We start from the raw sequence: 19,452 nt of genomic DNA, 5'->3' as shown, positions 1-19,452 counted from the left end.
AACAGTTCCCTGCCCCTCATCTTCCCTCTGTTGTTCTACCTGGAGTGACTCGTACCGATTTCGCACAGACACCTGTCCTGAATTCTGATCCTGAATAGAGCCCTTGGCCTGCAATCTCCTTCCCCTTAGAACATTAGACCACCTGTCTTCTACAACTCCTCCCTTTCCTTCCCCTCCCTCTTGTACACCTACTGTAACCTGTACATTGTTTGAGGGAGTCCTATCTTCCTTCCTGTCTTCTGTGAGAATCCTAATTATCTCCCTCAAACTTTCCAACTCCTCCCTCATACCCCTCAATGCCTCACCACACCCACAATAAGTACACTCGCGCTCCTTAGCCATTCTTTACGGGGGGAAAATTTTAAATTAAAAAATAAAGTAACTTATTTGCGAAAAAATAAATGAACGGAGGGATATATTGTCTGGGATAGTACACAACAATAAGGTAATTAATATACGACTACACTACAATACTACTTAGTCGTGCTCTATTATTTTTTTAAATCCTACAACCCCTAACAGGATAAAAACTGCTGTTAATTACTGAATATCGAAAGTAATACACAAGAACTACACTATTCCAAACTGCAATTAAGCCTATCCTAATTTCAACGATATTTTAGTAAGAGTTTCTACGGATACCTCTACTGCACCAGTACTACACAAATATTTTAAAATAATAAAATAAGCACACTAAATTCTAATAGGATATTACTCGTATACTACTGTACAGTACACTACAGTAATTTTTAAACTACTTTCAGACGTATCCTAATTACGATACCGGTACCGTACCGTATGTCACTACTAAGCACAACAAAAATGAAATTTGCAAGAACTACTGTACTCAAAGATTACCAACGAAGCTAAATGCTTAGACAAATTATTATTAGTATTACGGTCTCGATCGCATATAGACTTTCTGGTTTGATGACAGTGTTGTAATGTCTGATTTTTGCAGTGAATGAAACTGAATTTTTTTATTGTAGACATTTCGACATAACTGGTATGCTGCTTCCATCTTTCTTGCCCTTTCCTGTAATGCTATTCCTGGTAGTCCTGTTGGGGTTATCCATTCCCCTAAATATTTAAACTTCTGTACTCTTTGAATTGTTCCATATTTGGTGACAATATTTTGTGTCGGATCCTTTTTGTCCTGAATCATTATTATTATTATTATTGTTATTATTATTATTATTATTATTATTATTATTATTACAAAAATGTTACGAAGTTTGGGCTGGGAAGAATTGGGAGAAAGAAGAAGAGCTGCTCGACTAAGTGGTATGTTCCGAGCTGTCAGCGGAGAGATGGTGTGGAATAACATTAGTAGACGAATAAGTTTGTGTGGCGTCTTTAAACGTAGGAAAGATCACAATATGAAAACAAAGTTGGAATTTAAGAGGACAAATTGGGGCAAATATTCATTTATAGGAAGGGGAGTTAGGGATTGGAATAACTTACCAAGGGAGATGTTCAATAAATTTCCAGTTTCTTTGAAATTATTTAAGAAATGGCTAGGAAAACAATAGTTAGGGAATCTGCCAACTGGACGACTGCCCTAAATGCAGATCAGTATTGATTGATTGATTGATTGATTGATTGATTGATTGATTGATTGATTGATTGATTGATTGATTGATTGATTGATTGATTGATTGATTGATTGATTGATTGATTGATTGATTGATTGATTGATTGATTGATTGATTGATTGATTGAATGAATGAAGAAGATTGCAAGTAGAAGAAACTTGGACTGGGATAAAAGGAAGATGAATGATGGAAGGAGAAAGGAAAGCGGATAAGTGCCATAAAAGCCCCGACCAGTGCAGGAGCTGGATAAGGGGAAAGGAGGAGGAGGATGAATAATTTATACATCAAAATCTTATTTTAGCATATTCATCTTCTATTTATAGAATTAATCGTAATTCTGTATCCGAGTTGGTAAATTATGATGATATATCTTCAGTAAAATCTAGAACCAAGTTACGAACCAGTAAAAGATGTTTTGAAATTATGACCCGAAATGAGAAGCTACAAACTACTTGTATTCCTAACTGGTATCAAATACTTTTCGATTAAAAACCTCCTGTACACGCATGTAAAAAAATGGTGTCTCGGCATAAACAATCAACACTGCCCGACTCCAGTACTGAAAAGGAGGTGGGGGGAGTGAAGGGGTGGTTGTTGAAGGCCGTTCCAGTAGCGAAAAGGAGGGGAGGGAGTGAACGGGTAGTACTGAAGGCACGGTGTGTGTATTGCTATACATCTACCACCGTGCCCATGGTTCAATCAGTTTCTTCTTCTTTTTAGAAATTTCTTGAGCTCTGCTGAATATACATTACCAAGTCACCACACTTATTAGCGCTTGACTTCAAGGAAACAGACTTGATTTTCACTCGCGATTTCTTGAATTGTTCGTCACCTTTAGAAGCACTAGGTTTGCTTGATTAGAACGTTACAAAGTCTTATTTGGCTCGGCTGAGTGGCTCAGACTGTTGAGACGCTGGCCTTCTGACCCCAACTTGGCAGGTTCGATCCTGGCTCAGTCCGGTGGTATTTGAAGGTGCTCAAATACGTCAGCCTCGTGTCGGTAGATTTACTGGCACGTAAAAGAACTCCTGCGGGACTAAATTCCGGCACCTCGGCGTCTCCGAATACCGTAAAAGGTAGTTAGTGGGACGTAAAGCAAATAACATTATTAAGTCTTATTTGACAGGTTATGTAGAGGAGGATGTGATTTGATTTAGTTCATAATACTCATTAGTCAAGCGAATTTTTATATTAATATTACAGTTATCCAAAACTTCTTGAATGGCGGCAACAAGTGACGGTGTAGGGTTTTTAACTAGATTAGCTGGAGTTGATGGAACCTGTAGTTTTTGCGATATCAGTTTATGTAAAAACCTCTTTCTATGTAGCGTGAAATGAGAACATTGAAAAAAATATGATTGACGTCAGCAATACTATTATTACATGAACACATGGGTGAGTTCGTCAGTTTAAATTTGAATTTATAAGCCGAGGTAAAAGCGTGATTAAATCGTAGTCTGATAATGGTAGTTATAAGTCTTCGTGAATATTTTGTCTTAGAAAACCACGGGAGACTAGGAATGTTCGGTTGAATTTGATAGTGATACTTTCCTTTTAATTTCGCCGATTGTATCTAGTTGTGTTGCCATTTTTGTTTAATAGCAAGTCAAATTAACGGAGTGTAATCTGTGCAAGGAAGGGCAATTGAAGCATTAACAGCTGTTTCATATGCAGCATTTTTTGCCATTTTATCAGCCAATTCAAATAAGAGTCTTCTTCAATCACAAGAGTCTTGTAGCGGAATGTCTGCGAGCAGCAACACGTTAAGCGAGGAAATGGAGGGACGCCGTGCTTTGTTTACATCGGGACACCATTTCTGTGCATGCGAGTACATCTCAACGAAAGTGAGATATGTATTCGAATAGAACTTCAAGTTAGTTCTGTCTCAGATGCCTCTGTAAGGAAAAATAGTCACAAAGTAACATTTTACGAATCTTTCGTAAGAAAGAGTACACGACATAGCACTGATTTTCGTCTATTGAAGCAAACATCGCTTAACCTTTTCCATCCCACTCCGGAGTTTACTCGAAGTTAACACACGACTTCACGAGTTAAAATACGTTGGCTGCCAGAGCGGTACATCCCCCTGTGGGTGGGGGCGGTAGAATAACACCCACGGTGTCCCCTGCCTGTCGTAAGAGGCGACTAAATGGGGCCCCAGGGGCTCTGAACTTTAGAGCGTGGGTTGGCGACCACGGGGCCCTTAGCTGAGTCCTGGCATTGCTTCCACTTACTTGTGCCAGGCTCCTCACTTTCATCTATCCTATCTGACCTCCCTTGGTCAACTCTTGTTCTTTTCCGACCCCGACGCTATTAGGTTTGCGAGGGCTAGGGTGTCTTTCATTTTCACGCCCTTCGTGGCCCTTGTCTTTCTTTGGCCGATATCTTCATTTTTCGAAGTGTCGGATCCCTTCCATTTTTCTCTCTGATTAGTGTTATATAGAGGATGGTTGGCTAGTTGTACTTCCTCTTAAAACAATAATCACCACCACCACCACCAGAGCGGTACATTGTACAGATGAGTGAGTTTCTCGTGAGGCCGTGGGGATACAAAGCACCGCTGACAGGTTATGTTATATGACTTTCCCTGCCAGGCCGACGTATCGCCGAGCTGTTGACTTCTCCATGCTAGCGTACCGCTATGGCCTGGTAGCAAATCCTGGCGTGCTTGATTTCCAAATTATAGTTTTTATTAGTTCTACTAGTTCTACCTCCTTTTATTAGCAGTATGTGAGTATCCGTGCAACCAGTTTAGCCATGCGCTTTGGTGTGCCGGGTTAGCTAACTCGCAACCTCGGGATTTGGGAGCTAGTGGGTTTGAGTCCTACTGTTGGGGAACCCGTTAATGGTTTTCTGTGGTATCCCATTTTCATTCCATGCTTATGCTTACCTTATCAGTAGGCCACACCAGTTCCTTCTAAATCATTCTCTGAGCTGATACTTGACGCGTAACCAAACAAATTTAGCATAAACATTAACATATTTGCATTTTCTAAATTGACAACATTCATTGACAACATAGAAAAAATACAAACGAGCACTTGGCAAGGAGTAAATAGGAAATAATTTGTAGGGATATATGTTCAAGAAAAATATCGATTTATTCGTAAAATTGCCGCATAAAAATAATAAAGCACACTTTTTACAATATCTGATGTAACTTTTGTGGTCTATACGTTTGCCTTGAGAGTGTTTACTGCAGGGTAGGTGAAACATGGCACCATAACTTCACAACCCTACTATAGAACAATAAGTGCCTTGAGATTGTAGTGTTAAGCGCTAGCAAACAAATCGTGGCATAGTCAGTTGGGTACAATGAGTACCGTGACGCAACGCGAGCTTCTATTACCGCTTTGCCCATCTAGCCAAAACCATAAAGTGAATATTTGGGGGACCACGGCGGTACCTCGCGGTGCTAGGAAATTTTATTGTATTTAGTACGTATATCGAACTCTTAAGTGAAATATCACTTCGAATATTGTTTCATTTCTGATTTACTATATGCACAGTAGAAAGTAAGCTTCGGCCTCCGGGACATTTCTAGTTATGTGTCCTGGCAGTCAACGTATTAAGTCGGATTTGAAATGTCGCTCTAGACTCGGCTCTAGTTTAATGTGGTGTTGCAGGTCCATAGTTCTAACACAGGCAGTACTACCTGACAGTCTCTGTGAAGACGACAGTCGATTCAGAAAACCTCTCTTTTTAACGATCATTATGTACCATGTGTTTTGCTTGACAGATGTCGTTTGTCTTCGAACATGACTGCGCCCTTGCGTAAAGAGAACACAAAAGATGCCACTTTAGATGGTTCAGGGAATGGTGAGGATAATGAAGATGAGCTGAAAGTTCCAGTAAAAGTGTCTAGAGGCGCTTACCGAGCAGAATGGGCACGGTTTTACCGCTGTGCATTCGGGAGGTGGTGGGTTGGTTCCACCGTCGGCTGTTCTGAGAATGGTTCTTGTATAAGTCAGGGCCGCTCCCCTATCATCTTCTCCACACTGGTTTGAGAGAGGGCGCCACCCTCTAGCAGGCCCGTTGTATCCTATCAGTTCACGGAATTAAAACATTTTAATAGTAGTCTACGAATGTTCATTAACTTTGTACATAATTATTTAAATTATAAGCAATGTATTAGCCTGTTTCAGCTATTGTCAGAACCTGGAATGCGACACGCATAAGGATGCATAAAACTTGGGAGTAAAAAGCTTATTTCGTTCACTCACTCTAAAATATTTCAGTTACCTGATAATGTGTTGTTCTCTAGGGATGGAACGATGTCAGCATGAATGGAGCGAACCAGATTCCGACGCCAAACATCGACGCACTTGCTTTCAGCGGCGTGTTGCTTCGACGCCATTACGTGCTACCTACATGTACGCCATCCAGGACGGCTCTCCTCACAGGATTGTATCCTATCAGGACAGGTAGTACTCTATGTGGAATAGCTCATTTTATTATACTGTATTATATCGATAGAGGTAGGGAAGGAAATCCCCTACCGACACAGAATGTTTTACATCATTTCTTCAAATATTTCGTTCTGAGTTCTATTAACTGTTAAACAACTAGAGATTTTTTTTTCAACTACGTATTGATTCTCTGAGATACCCAAATGTGAGACTCTTAGCGAAAAGTAAAGCGTAAGTTTAAAATATTTGGAAAACATTTGTCATTCCTATGAACTGCTTCCAGAAGTGCGAAAAGCTACAGAAGAAATGATAAAGGGTGGCTAAATATTCAGAAAATAGAACTCAGAGAATTAGAGCAGGTGAAGCATTATCTGATCTTGTAACGATTAAGACGGGAGTACCGCAAGGCAGTGTTATTGGACCGCTGTGTTTTATTATATATAGATCATATGGTTAAGGAACTGGAATCACAGATAAAGCATTTTGCGGATACTGTATGGGATAATAAATAAGTTACAGGATTTTGAACAACTGAAAAATGACCTCGACAAAGCTGTGAGGTGGACAGTAGACAAGTGGTACGATGTTAAACGGAGTGAAAAGTCAGATTGTAATTTTCACCGAGAGGAAAGTCCTTACACTTTTAATTTCTGTGTTAATGGGGATGAAAGATCATCATGTGGATCAATGCAGGTGCTGATATAAGGAAAGGTCTCTACTGCGGTTATCGCATAAACGGAATCTAAATAAAGGTTACAGATCTTTTCATATTATTATGGGGGTATTTAGGGGTTTGCAACGAAAGGATAGGGCGTATAAGTCCTGATAAGATCCAATTAGAGTATGCTTCTGGTAAATGGGACCCTCAGTAGGACTGATATAAGAACTTGGAAAAGGTTCAGGGAAAAACAGCACGATTTGTTCAGGCTGATTGCCGACAAACGCGTAGTGTTATGAAAATGTCGCAAACTGTGGGCTGGAAGTAAGGAAATGGGCTGCTCGACTAAGCGGAATATTTCGAGCTGTCAGTGTCGTGGAATTACAGTAGTAGACGAATAAGCTTGAGTGGAGTTTTTAAATGTAGGAAAGATGAAGATAAATTTGGAATTGTAGAGGACAAATTGGAGCAAATACTCGTTTACAGGAATAGGAATTGGAATACTTTATCAAGGGAGATGTTTTATAAATTTCCATCCGTTTTGAAATCATTTAGAAAAATACTCGAGAAACAACTGATATGGAACCTGCCACCAGCCCTAAATGCAGATGAATTATGATTGATAAACGTATTTAACTAACTCAAACCATATATCTCCTGTGGCATCTCCTGCTAATATTCAGCTGTGTGCTGCAATATTCAACTAAGAAACCGAACACACAATAAATAACCCCATAAAATAAATATAGTCTATAAGTAATGTATAGTACTCACTCGCTAGCGAAAAAATGAAGTATTTCTCCTGTAGAACTTGCCGACGACTTTTAGAGGTGATGTTGGCAGCTACTGAAAGCATGTAAAGGGCACTAAGCCTCGTTTTGAACAAAGTTCTCAATTCCGTTTCACCAGCTGTCATTGGTGTTTTGTCTAATATTCTTAACATTTTGGTAATTTGAGAGAACGTGTTGTATGGATGATTTGAAGTAATGGTGCAGGTATTTCAATGTTCCTGAAGTCTGTCTAAAATTGGAAGCCCTGTCCTCAGTCTACGTTTTTGTTATATCTACTGTACACCATTTTTTTCCTTTCAGTTAAATACTTTACAAGAAAAGTTGTCAAATTATGTCAAAGATTGTTCAATATTGCTGAAGGTTTGAGAAGATTTGAAAAGATTTGGCAAGGTTTGATAGCATTTAGTTTTAACATTGAGGAAAGGCAAACAGCTCTTGTGATTCTTGGACCAGCAGTGGGATACATTCTTAAAACGAAGAGAAACGCGCAATATACCGTAATTTATATTGGGGGGGAAATATTAATCAGGTTATCTTCAACGTAATGTTTGCAATGTATTTACTACCATAACGGCCTCGCGGTGTAGGGGTAGCGTGCCTGCCTCTTACCCGGAGGTCCCGGATTCGATTCCGGGCCAGGTCTGGGATTTTTACCGGGATCTGAGGGCTGGCTCAAGGTCCACTCAGCCTATATGGTTACAACCGAGGAGCTACCAGAAGGCGAGATTACGGCCTCTGTCTAGAAAGCTCAGAATAACGGCCGTGAGGATTCGTCGTGCTGACCACATGACAGCTCGTAATCTGCGGCCTTCGCGCTGAGCAGCGGTCGCTTGGTAGGCTATGGCCCTTCAGGGCTGTTGCGCCATGGGGTTGGTTATTTACTGCCATAACATCATTTGCAGAGGTTATGTTATGTTGCATAACTCACATTAATTGAATAAAAATGATACCGGTAGCAATACAACGGAAATGCATATCTTATTACGTGAAAACATTAGGAATTCCATACTAATAATAATATGCGAAGATCATTATAAATCGATCATAGCTGACAGTGTTTATTTATTACTGTACGGTAATAAACATAAAAGCTGTCCACTTCATTGAGATCAATCAATCAATCAATCAATCACTACTGATCTGCATTTAAGGCAGTCGCCCAGGTGGTAGATTCCCTGTCTGTTGTTTTCCTAGCCTTTTCTTAAATGACCGCAAAGAAATTGGAAAATTATTGAACATCTCCCTTGGTAAGTTATTCCAATCCTTAACTCCCCTTCCTATAAACGAATATTTGCCCCAATTTGTCCTCTTGAATTCCAACTTTATCTTCATATTGTGATCTTTCCTTGCAAGTCGCCTCGTACGCTCCCGTTTTATTCACTTCATTGTGGTACACTACGGAGTCCATTGAATACAAGCAGGGATGTGCTTCATATTTAACAATTGATACACACACAGCATCCCTCAGTCATGAAGACGAAGACATTTTTGTTGTTTTGATTCCCGTCCCGGCAATCCCAGCATGCCTAGCAGCATAGCGCGCACCGTTAATACTCGAATTCTATTGGTCAATTCTGTCAAAGACTTGAAAATTCTTTGCGCAATTAGAACATGTTCTAATTCATTTTCGAGACTTTTGAAGACTTCTCAGGACTTGTCAAGTACTGAAAGTGATTTGACAAGTAAATTTATGAAGTTTTGACAATTCTTGTGAAGTTTTGTGAAGTCCTGAATTTGACAAACAAACAAAAATGATCGTATGCAACAGGCTATAGACCTGGGCAGCAACAGTAGGTTCTCTTCCTCACAAAAATGGCTTAAACAGGCATACCACTTAAATACAGAACGGTAGTTTCGCTTTCTCTGAGGAGTCGTATTTATTGAGCAGGATACCGGTAAGCAAGTCGCAAATCCTGCACATAGATGGGCATCCCTCTACCTGTCAGCGGCTTGTCGTGACGTACTCGCTTCCTTACTCTCTGCGGCCATTTGCAGTTTCATATTTGCTTGCAATTATTCTGATCTTGATTTAATCTCTTCCTTCCAGCATAAAAGAAAACCAAGTATCGGGTTACTATTTAAAACATACTGACAGATGTACAAAGCCTTTACAGCGTTGCCGGAGCGATCCCCGTAACAACACTCATTACAGTCTACAGAGCTAGTTACCTGCTCTTGGAATTAAACTTTCGCATGTCTTTCACTGATATTTCACTTATTTTTCCACTGTATCCGGAAATGGTATAGAACAAAAATTAGCCGTGAGTTATTTTCGTGTAAGCGTAAGCGAGATACATCGACTTTCATGCTTTAGGCCCCTCCTGGTGGATTTCTTTGAACATCATATAGCTAAGATCCTACTCGACCTTATTCTAAATCGAAATACCAAGATTCAAAAGCAAATAATTTTTTGAATATCTGTTCTATACCTGAAGGAAGAGATGAATTGAGAAATACGTACAGAAATGTGTCCATATTCAGATATCAATAAATAAGGTATACAACGTACACTATGTAATGTGGATACCAACACAGCGGTTTTGGATTATATTGTTTCTTTACTAAAATTATATTTTCTGTGTAGCGTTGTTTCTAAAGGGACCTATCTTAGCAAATGTGCAACCTCTTTCCGCAGGGGACTGCTGTCTCAGCGCCGTAGCGAGATTTGTTTGTAAAGAGAGTAATAATAATAATAATAATAATAATAATAATAATAATAATAATGATGATAATAACGTTATTTGCTTTAGTCCCGCAGGAGTTCTTTTACGTGCCAGTAAATCTACCGACACGGGGCTGTCGTATTTGAGCACCTTCAAATACCACCGAACTGAGCCAGGAGCGAACCTGCCAAGTTGGGGTTAGAAGGCCAGCGCCTTAACCGTCTGAGCCACTCAGCCCGGCTGTAAAGAGACAAGCTAACACATACAGATGACATTATAAGATTTTTTTATTTTGCTGTAAAATTTGTACTTTGCCTTTTGTCGTTACACAGTACCGGTACTTAGTGGCGATAAGGCTCGCGTCCACAGGCACTTGCGATACGTAACTCGTAACCGTAGCCGGGGAATCTATTCTTGTCGTAAATGGTTTAAACAATGCACTTTTGTATTATCTTTTTATTAGCAATTATAATTACATCTGTTAATAAATAGTGTATAATAACTGGAGCTATATTTTCTGAAGCATAATAATAATTAAAAGAGAAAAGAAACCAATGATTTAACAAAGTATATTTTGTACATTCTTGTCATCTCATGTGCAGTTTAAAGGTCGTCACAGACGCACAGAATCGAATATAACATACTCGGTTTTGTACAGTCAGGCGTCAGACCATTTCCTTTAATCTACTGCAGGGCCTCTCAGAGTGCATGCACCGCACTGTGCACGGTGCAAAAGACGACTTCCCTTGGTTCATCAGAGTGCAGACCCCCACTCCTCGATTTGGAGCAATAGCGCTGTCTCTCTCTCTTTCCCCACGCCTGTCTCGCTCGCTTCGCCTGTCTCCTTCTTCCTCACTTGCTCCGTAGCGCTCCAAATCCGACCCGAGTTGAGCCGAGCTTAGCCGAGTAGCCCAGAGACGAAGCGTTGGTCCGAGCCGAGCCAAGCTGAGCCGAATGGGACCGATGCACTGTGCACAGGAAATCTGCGCCTCAATTTGCACCCGTGAGATTTTTGGCGTTTGAGAGGCCCTGATCTACTGTCCTGATACTCGGTCATGCAGGACTCTAGTGGTGACCACGGGGCCATTATCTGAGCCTGACATTCTTCCACTTATTCTGTGTTGATAAATATGTATCTCCTCGTGTCCTTTCGTTTTGTCTTCCGACATCAACGATATCCGTTTCTTGGACGCCTAGGAAATATTTCATCTCCATGTTATTCTCGCTGCCGGCCGCGTGGTGTAGGGATGGCGAGCCTGTCTCTTACCCGGAGGCCCCGGGTTCGTTTCCCGGCCAAGTCAGGGATTTTTACCTGGATCGGAGGGCTGTTTTGAGGTTCACTCAGCCTACGTGATTAGAATTGAGGAGCTATCTGACGGTAAGATAACGGCCTCGGTCTAGAAAGCCAAGAATAACAGCAGAGAGAATTCATCGTGCTGACCACACGCCACCTCGTAATCTGCAGGCCTTCAGGCTGAGCAGCGGTCGCTTGGTAGGCCAAGGTCATTCAAGGCTGTAGTGTCATGGGGTTAGGTTAGTTGGTTATTCCCGCTGATTCGCCCGTTCCTGGGAGGGTCATACATTTTACACTTTATTTTCTGATTAATGTTAGTGGTGGTGGTGATGGTGGTGCTTGTTATTATTATTGTTTTAAAAGGAAATGCAGTTATATGACCGAAATCGAGCGGAGTGGCCGCCAAGCTCTGCATTCGGGAGAGGCGTGGGTTCGAACCACACCGCTGGTTGCCCTGAGAATATTTTTCTATGGTTTCCCATTTTCGCTTCCAGGCCAATGTCCGGACATTTGCTGTTTATAGGTGACAGCCGATTTCGTCCACCTCTTTGGCCATTTTCATGCACTATCACTCTTTTCAGCTTCTTTAGCTGCTCAACTGAGGTTGGCGACGGAAAGGACATCCTGCTGTCACCCTCGACCCCATATCAGGAAACAAAACTAACGGGTAGACATACCACTAGAGTTTAGCTCAGTGCGCTGGTAGCTCTGAACTCGAAATGCTTTTGCATTTCAGCTCCAGGCAAATGCCGTGATGGTAACGCATTCCTGTCCCGTACAACAACATCCTCACACTCACTCCCATGAGACTCCCCGTATCGGGCGAGATGGCCGTGCGGTCATGGGCGCGCGGCTGTGAGCTTGCATCCGGGAGATAGTGGGTTCAAATCCCACTGTCGGCAACCCTGACGATGGTTTTCCGTGGTTTCTCGTTTCCACACCAAGCAAATTCTGGTCCTGTACCTTGCGATTCCTTCCCACTCCTAGGCCTTTCCTATCCCATCGTCGCCATAAGACCTGTGTGTGTCGGTGCGACGTAAAGAAAAAGTATAAAAAATAAATAAAAACAATAATCACCACCACCACCACTACTGGACACATACTAGATTTAATGGTAATAATAATTATTGAGCTGCAAATTCAACAGTAATAGTATATAGCTGGGCGGTTCGGGACATAAGGCGGAACGAGTTAGATAGAAAGTAGAACCTGTTTTCCAGTCTTTGACCGAGTCAGGAATATAATGCACGAGCCATATGTACGCTATTATTACAATAGTGTCGCCGCTCCCAAAGTGATTTATTTATGACTGATAAATGCTATGAAATGATAATGGAGAGTGTTGCTGAAATGAAAGATGACAGGGAAAACCGGAGTACCCGGAAAAAAAAACCTGTCCCTCCTCAGCTTTGTCCAGCACAAATCTCACATGGAGCGACGGGGATTTGAACCATGGAACCCATCGCTAGAGGCCGATGTGCTGTCGCCTGAGCCGCGTAGGCTCCTATCTATCTGTCTATCCATCTATTTATTATTATTATTATTATTATTATTATTATTATTATTATTATTATTATTATTATTACTACTACTACTATTATTATTATTGTACCGGGAGGTACAACTCAACGCCGCGCATTCAAAACTGGCGCCTAAATGAACTTCTCTATTGGTAAAACAGTGAAACTGAACAACACCAACTTGGAACTTTAATCAGAAGATGTCACCACTAAAATATTGTGTAATTTTGTTATTGTGAAGTTTCCTAAACTGACGGAATTTCTTCTAGTTTTGTTAGCTATACATCAAGAAGTTTGAACATTTCTCCACAGATGACATTACCAAAAAATGATCATGCACCCTGGTGCAAGGTTTAAGAAGTTATGATTTAAAGACGTTTTGTATTTCTAGGTTTCTGTAACTGATTGATGTTCATTTATTTGTGGGTTGGCAATATTTCCTTTTTCTTTCCGCCAGTTTTGAATCTAGCCAATTAATAATTTCTGTAATTAATTTTCAACCTATCACAGGTTTCTTCTTCGATTCTGAGTGTAACTTTGAAATTGACCCATTCAATTGAGAGCGTGTGGCTGCTTTAGTCTTGAATGATCTCGAACCTTCCCTGAGGGTTTATAAACTGCGGCTTTTCACGTTTCTCGGCCAATTGATCGACGTCCATCTAAGTGTGTGTGTTAAGCAGGAGGCGGGCGACCTCTTTCGTCGGCAGCTAGAACATCTACAAGGTAATGGCCACATAACTTTATTATTTCTTGCTACCTCCGCAGTTTAACCTAAGGGAAAGGTCCGATTCTTTAGTATGTAACAACTTTTCTAAAATGTAACTTTCTTCCGGCTAATGTAAAAACTTGAAATCTTTAAGTGTAAATCGGGGGTAGAGAATGAATTACCCTCTCGAGCTCCCCTTCAGCTTGTTTTGAGGTGACTACGTTTTATAACTGTTTTTCATTCTGTAATGTGGTAAAGTGATTTCTATACGAGTCACCTCAGTAGTTTGGGAATAGCCCCTGTTTCATTGGCCTAGAGCCCTTTAGGTTTTTAAGTTTCCACTATCTTGAGGCACTGTACGCCTCCATTCAGTTTGTGTTATGGGCCATTTACTTAACCTGTTCTTTCCGCAAAGGCCCGCAATACCCCTGTTTCAATTTGTAAGTTGGGCCATGGAAGGCCAGAGATTGTCAGGTTTTTATGCAATGTAGGCTTGAGGAACTAAGAGCCTGCTAGCTCTTTTCCAAGTTTCGTAAAGAGTGCCTCTGGAAGGCTAGATAGCTTATTTGATTTTGGGAGCAAGCGCTCCATAAATTAGGGAATTTCTGCCCTTGAATGAATTTGTGCTCTTTTGTAAATTTGAGCTAGAAGCTCAGGAAGTGTAAAGCGAGGGGCTTGAAGCCCAGAGTCTGTAAACATCAATAATCTTGGATTTTCCCAATCTTGTTTAACGATTGCTATTTGTACCTGTAATATTGTTATGAAAAATATTAAGTTTGTTTTCGGAAAACAAATATAACCTTCTAAAGTTTTAACTCAATTTTTGACATTGAAGTTAGACCCACACAAGCCCGCACCTTCCTTCACCTCTTTCTGCTCCATGGGTAACCCCGTAACAATTATTATTATTATTATTATTATTATTATTATTATTATTATTATTATTATTATTATTATTATTATTATTATTATTATTATTATTATTATTATTATTATTTGTCTTGCTGTGGACGTCAGGCGTACACTGCAACTTGCCATTGGGAACACGGAACTTAATGAGATTTGGATGTGGTGCCGCTCGGCACGGAGAGGACTCAGATCAATACATGAACTAAACTGGTCAGGCATAGCCAGCCGCATAGCGAACTGCAAAGTCACGCCTGGGATGGAAGCAAGGCCGTACCGAGCTGATCCTGGGCGCCCCTCCCCGCACCACTGCACTAAGAGGTACATTTTGTGAATATGTCCTTTCCTATATAATTCCTCCTCCCCAGAAAATGCCTACCTGTATTTTTTCTACGCAGGTATAGCACATTTCATAATCTTGTAGGTAGGTTTAATAGCAATGATTTGCCTACCCTTTAGTGCATGATGAACCGCTTAGTTCAGCACAGTGAAGAACTTGGCCCATGTGTTAATCCTTCCAAAACCAAAATGATGGTGTTTTCTAAACTGTTAATACGAGCAAATCTCACAATGAAAGGTCATATAGTAGAGCAAGTGTCCACCTTCAAATACTTGGGTATCACACTGAACTACCAATGTGATTCCAAACAAGAAATGAAATCTAAACGTGAGCAGGCCAGGAAACAATTCATTAATAATCCGAATCCGCATGACCCGCTGCTACATATTCCCCATTCTCCTACAGTATATGGTTGTGAAAGCTAGACCCTGGATCCAAGCACTCAAAAACCTCTATATGCCTTTGAAACGTATCTGTATCGCCTTCTTTTGCACATACCTTGGATATTTAAAATATCCAGGTCCTTCATCAGATGAAAAAAGCAAAAAACTGTTATTTATTACTAGCAAATGTACCCGTGCTTCGCTACGGTATTCTACAATATATACGGATATCGAAGTAAATTGCTGTACATGAAGTGAATAATTTTTTTAATTGCATGTCTCTTTGCGTTATCCAAGAACAAGCATACGGAGGTCCGCAGATGTTGTTTCCAATGTGAAGTGCGAGTTGCAGAGTTGTGATGATAACGACAGGTCCACTTGTCTACTGCAATTCACTATGCGTAACGTCAGTCACATTTTGATGGGTAAATTTGTTTATTAATCGGGGGCACCTATATCTAATGATAAAGAGAATCAGGTAAAAGAGTTTTAAAAAAATGCACGCTCCCTTGCCTTCTGCTAGTCAAATCAAGAAGGGAATTATGCATTACAATGGTACACAGGCGTTGGAGAACTACCCCATTCCTATTGCAAGTTAAAGTCGATGTGGGGAGTACTAATTACAACAGCAGACGCCCTCCTGTTGAGAGTCACTATTGATTTATAAAGTATTAATTACAATGTAAGACACTCCCCATTCTAGATCGCTACAAATCGACTTAAATTAATAAATGTAGATCGACATACGGAAGTATATGCATGTTCACCTTCATTTACAGAATAACTGCTGCTAAACGGTTCATTCATATTGAAAAACAGATTGTATAAAAAGACGACTCTGGCCTCATTTAGCTATCCAAATGGCTGGCCCTATGATATTTCCTCGTATCTCATCTATTTAAAGGCAAGATTATTTTAGAAACGTTGAATAGGGTGAAATTTGTGTAAGGTTTTCACACAGTGAATTACATTTCAGATACGTATGCGACAGCTTCAAACACAGAATTTGGCTTACATATGGCTACTGGGTGGGCCAATATTCGGGTAGAATTTGATGATCCCATCTTTCCTATAAGTGACTCAAACCATCAGTTATACGTGTACAAAGTGCAAAATTTACGTAAATCCAGAAATAGGGCCAAATTTATCATAAGGGATAGAGATACGACAAAAAGTCATAGGACCAAAGTTGTAGATCACTCTAAATTGAACGGAGATTGTGCCATCCGTTTTGTGATACGACTTACCGTTTAGCTATCAAATACCTCGAAAGGAAGGTCTGCACCGTCATTAAAATTGCCTCCATATTTCGATATTTTTGGGGGGTAGAAAATAAATTTTTTGAACATCTCGAAAATTTTCCATCGGTTACAGGCAAAAGTTAAAATTTTGCCAAATTCCTATTTTCTAACTTGTCTGGGAGATTGTGCAGCCATCTTGATATGGGGGAGGGGGTTAAAGATTAAGACTTTCAGGAAACTTTTAAGCCCATGAAACCTATAGGTTATCGTTCTGGATAAATATCACCGACTGTGTTCTTGTGCAGATTTGAAACTCCCAACGTGTCCCTCTCAGAGAATTTTGAGTATTTTAGATATTTCTAGGGATCCTCAAGTCATCAGGTTGTCTGGTACCAAGTTTTAAGTTTCTAGGATGCCTAGAATGGTCTCATTAATTCATTTTTATGCCTTAATTTATATATGTATAGTACAGTATATACTGTATATCGCGCCAAACTGACTTCTATTTATTAATATGGATTATATATTTCACCCGCTTCCGAAGTGGTTCTAGGGGCGTCTTACTCCCACAGTATGTTTTCCAGGCAGTAAGTCATACTTGAAAGTCATACTGGAACATACGCACGTCTATTACCTTGGGCATTCTTGACAATTTATTTTTTCACCCTTTCTCAACCACTATGCCAAAGGGGGCTGAAGCTGGACTTTAAAAATCCGGAATGTTACTATTCATCTCAGCGACACGAAAAACTATGGATTAGGGAGTATATTCGTTATATCTCACTCCCCCTCCCCCCTAAAGGGGGTTAAACTTTGAGTTTAAAAAAACGGGAGTGTTACTATTCATCTCAGCGACCCCGAAAGCTATGGCTTCGACACTATTTTGGATTATATTTAAATCTGAATCCCCTCACCCCCCACCAGAAACTTGTAAAATATTCGGGGTGTCACCATTCATCTCAGCGACCCCGACAACTATGGAATAAACATTATTTTCGTTTCTTTTTATATATCACTCTCCAATTGCCACCCACCACGAAGGGGGCTGAACTTTAAAAAATTCCGGAGTGCCATTATTCATCTCAGCGACCCAGAAAAGTATGGATTCGACACTACATTCGATGATTTGTATATCTCAGCACTTCGCCCCCCGCCACTAATGTTTCCTGGGGTGTATTACCCCCACGTGGTTTGTCTCCTGATATTAAATTCCGGAATGTCGCTATTCAGCTCAGCGACCCCGAAAACTACGTATTTGACAGTATTTTCTATTATTTCTATATATCACTACCCCATCCCCCCCAACGAAGAGGGCTGAACTTGGACATTAAAAAATTCCGCAGTGTTGCTATTCATTTCAGCGAGCACGAAAAGTATTGATTCGACACTACTTTCGATGCTATATATGTCTAACCCCCTGCCCACCCACCCCCCCCCCCGCCCCTAAGCGGTCCTGGGGTGTCCTACCCCCACGTGGTTTGTCTCTTGATACTAAAAATCTAAGCGTACAATTCACCTCGGCGACCCCGAAAACTACTGTATGTATTCGACACTATTTTCGATTAATTTTATATATCACTCCCCCATCGCCACCCACCCCAAAGGGTCACTATTTATCTCAGCGACCCCGACAACTATGGATTCGACACTCTTTTCGATTATTTTCATATATCACTCTCCCATCGCCCCCTACCACAAAGGGGGCTGAACTTGGACTTAAAAAATTTCCGGAGTGTGACTATTCTTCTCAGCGACCACGAAAAGTATGGATTCGACACTACTTTTGATGATTTTTGTATCAGAGCCCCCTTTCCCCCTGCCCCTAAGGTTTCTTGGGGTGTATTACCCTCACGTGGTTTGTCTCCTTATACTAAAAATCCCGAGTGTCACTATTCATCCCTAAGACCCCGAAAAGTATGGATTCGACACTATTTTCTTTAATTTGTATATCTGACCCCTCACCCCCCGCCCCTAAGGGTTCCTGTTCTGTCTTACCCCCACGTGGTTTATCTCCTGATACTAGAAATCCGAAGTGTACAATTCACTTCGACGACCCCGAAAACTATGTATTCGACACCATTTTAATTTAATTTTATATATCAGCCCCCTCGCCCCCCACCCAAATGTGAGCAGAAATTTGACTTTTTAAAGATCCGGAGTGTCACTATTCACCTCAGTGACCCCAAAACTATGGGTTCGACACTATTTTCGATTATTCTTTTACTTAACACCCCTAACCCCCACCCCTAAGGGGGCTAGAGGTGGCTTACTCCCACAGTGCTCGTCTCCAGATAGCAAAGAATAAGTTTCAAAATTTGATTGAAATTGCTCCAGTGGTTTAGGAGGAGGTGTGTCATTTACACACATACACCCATCATCAATCCCCCCTCGCCCCCCACCCAAATGGGAGCAGAAATTGGACTCTAAAAAATCGGGAGTGCCACTATTCACCTCAGCGACCCCAAAAACTATGGATTCGATACTATTTTCTAGTATGTTTTTACCTGAAACCCCTAACCCCCACCCCTAAGGGGGCTAGTGCTGGCTTACCCCCACAGTGCTCGTCTTCAGATAGCAAATATTATGTGTTCAAAATTTGATTGAAATTGCTCCAGTGGTTTAGGAGGAGATGTATCATTTACACACATACATCCATCCTTAGTCCCCCCCTCGCCCCCCACCTAAATGGGAGCAGAAATTTGACTTTTAAAAATCGGGAGTGTCACTATTCACCTCAGCGACCCCAAAAACTACGGATTTGACACTATTTTCGATTATTTTTCACCTGACCCCCCTAATCCCCCACTCCTAAGGGGGTTAGAGGTGGCTTACCCTCACAGTGCTCGTCTCCGGATAGCAAATAATACGTGTTCAAAATTTGATTGAAATTGCTCCAGTGGTTTAGAAGGAGATGTATCATTTACAAACAAACAAACATACATACAT

The 19,452-nt window shown here is 40.9% G+C and overlaps 1 protein-coding gene across 2 annotated transcripts in view; it reads left to right on the top strand.

Moving 5' to 3' along the window:
- LOC136882193 (arylsulfatase B) overlaps positions 1-19,452 on the top strand; it is a 286,880-nt gene that overhangs the window by 107,558 nt on the left and 159,870 nt on the right. For both annotated transcript variants that reach the window (XM_068225672.1, XM_067154756.2), the window contains exon 3: positions 5,860-6,019. In XM_068225672.1, the coding sequence (XP_068081773.1) occupies positions 5,860-6,019 (160 nt within the window). The remainder of the gene's footprint in view (positions 1-5,859; positions 6,020-19,452) is intronic.

The sequence above is a fragment of the Anabrus simplex genome, chromosome 1 (genome assembly GCF_040414725.1).
Source record: "Anabrus simplex isolate iqAnaSimp1 chromosome 1, ASM4041472v1, whole genome shotgun sequence".
Classification (NCBI taxonomy): domain Eukaryota; kingdom Metazoa; phylum Arthropoda; class Insecta; order Orthoptera; family Tettigoniidae; genus Anabrus; species Anabrus simplex.
Note: the sequence above shows the minus strand (reverse complement) of the source record. Positions and strands in the feature narration are given on the sequence as shown.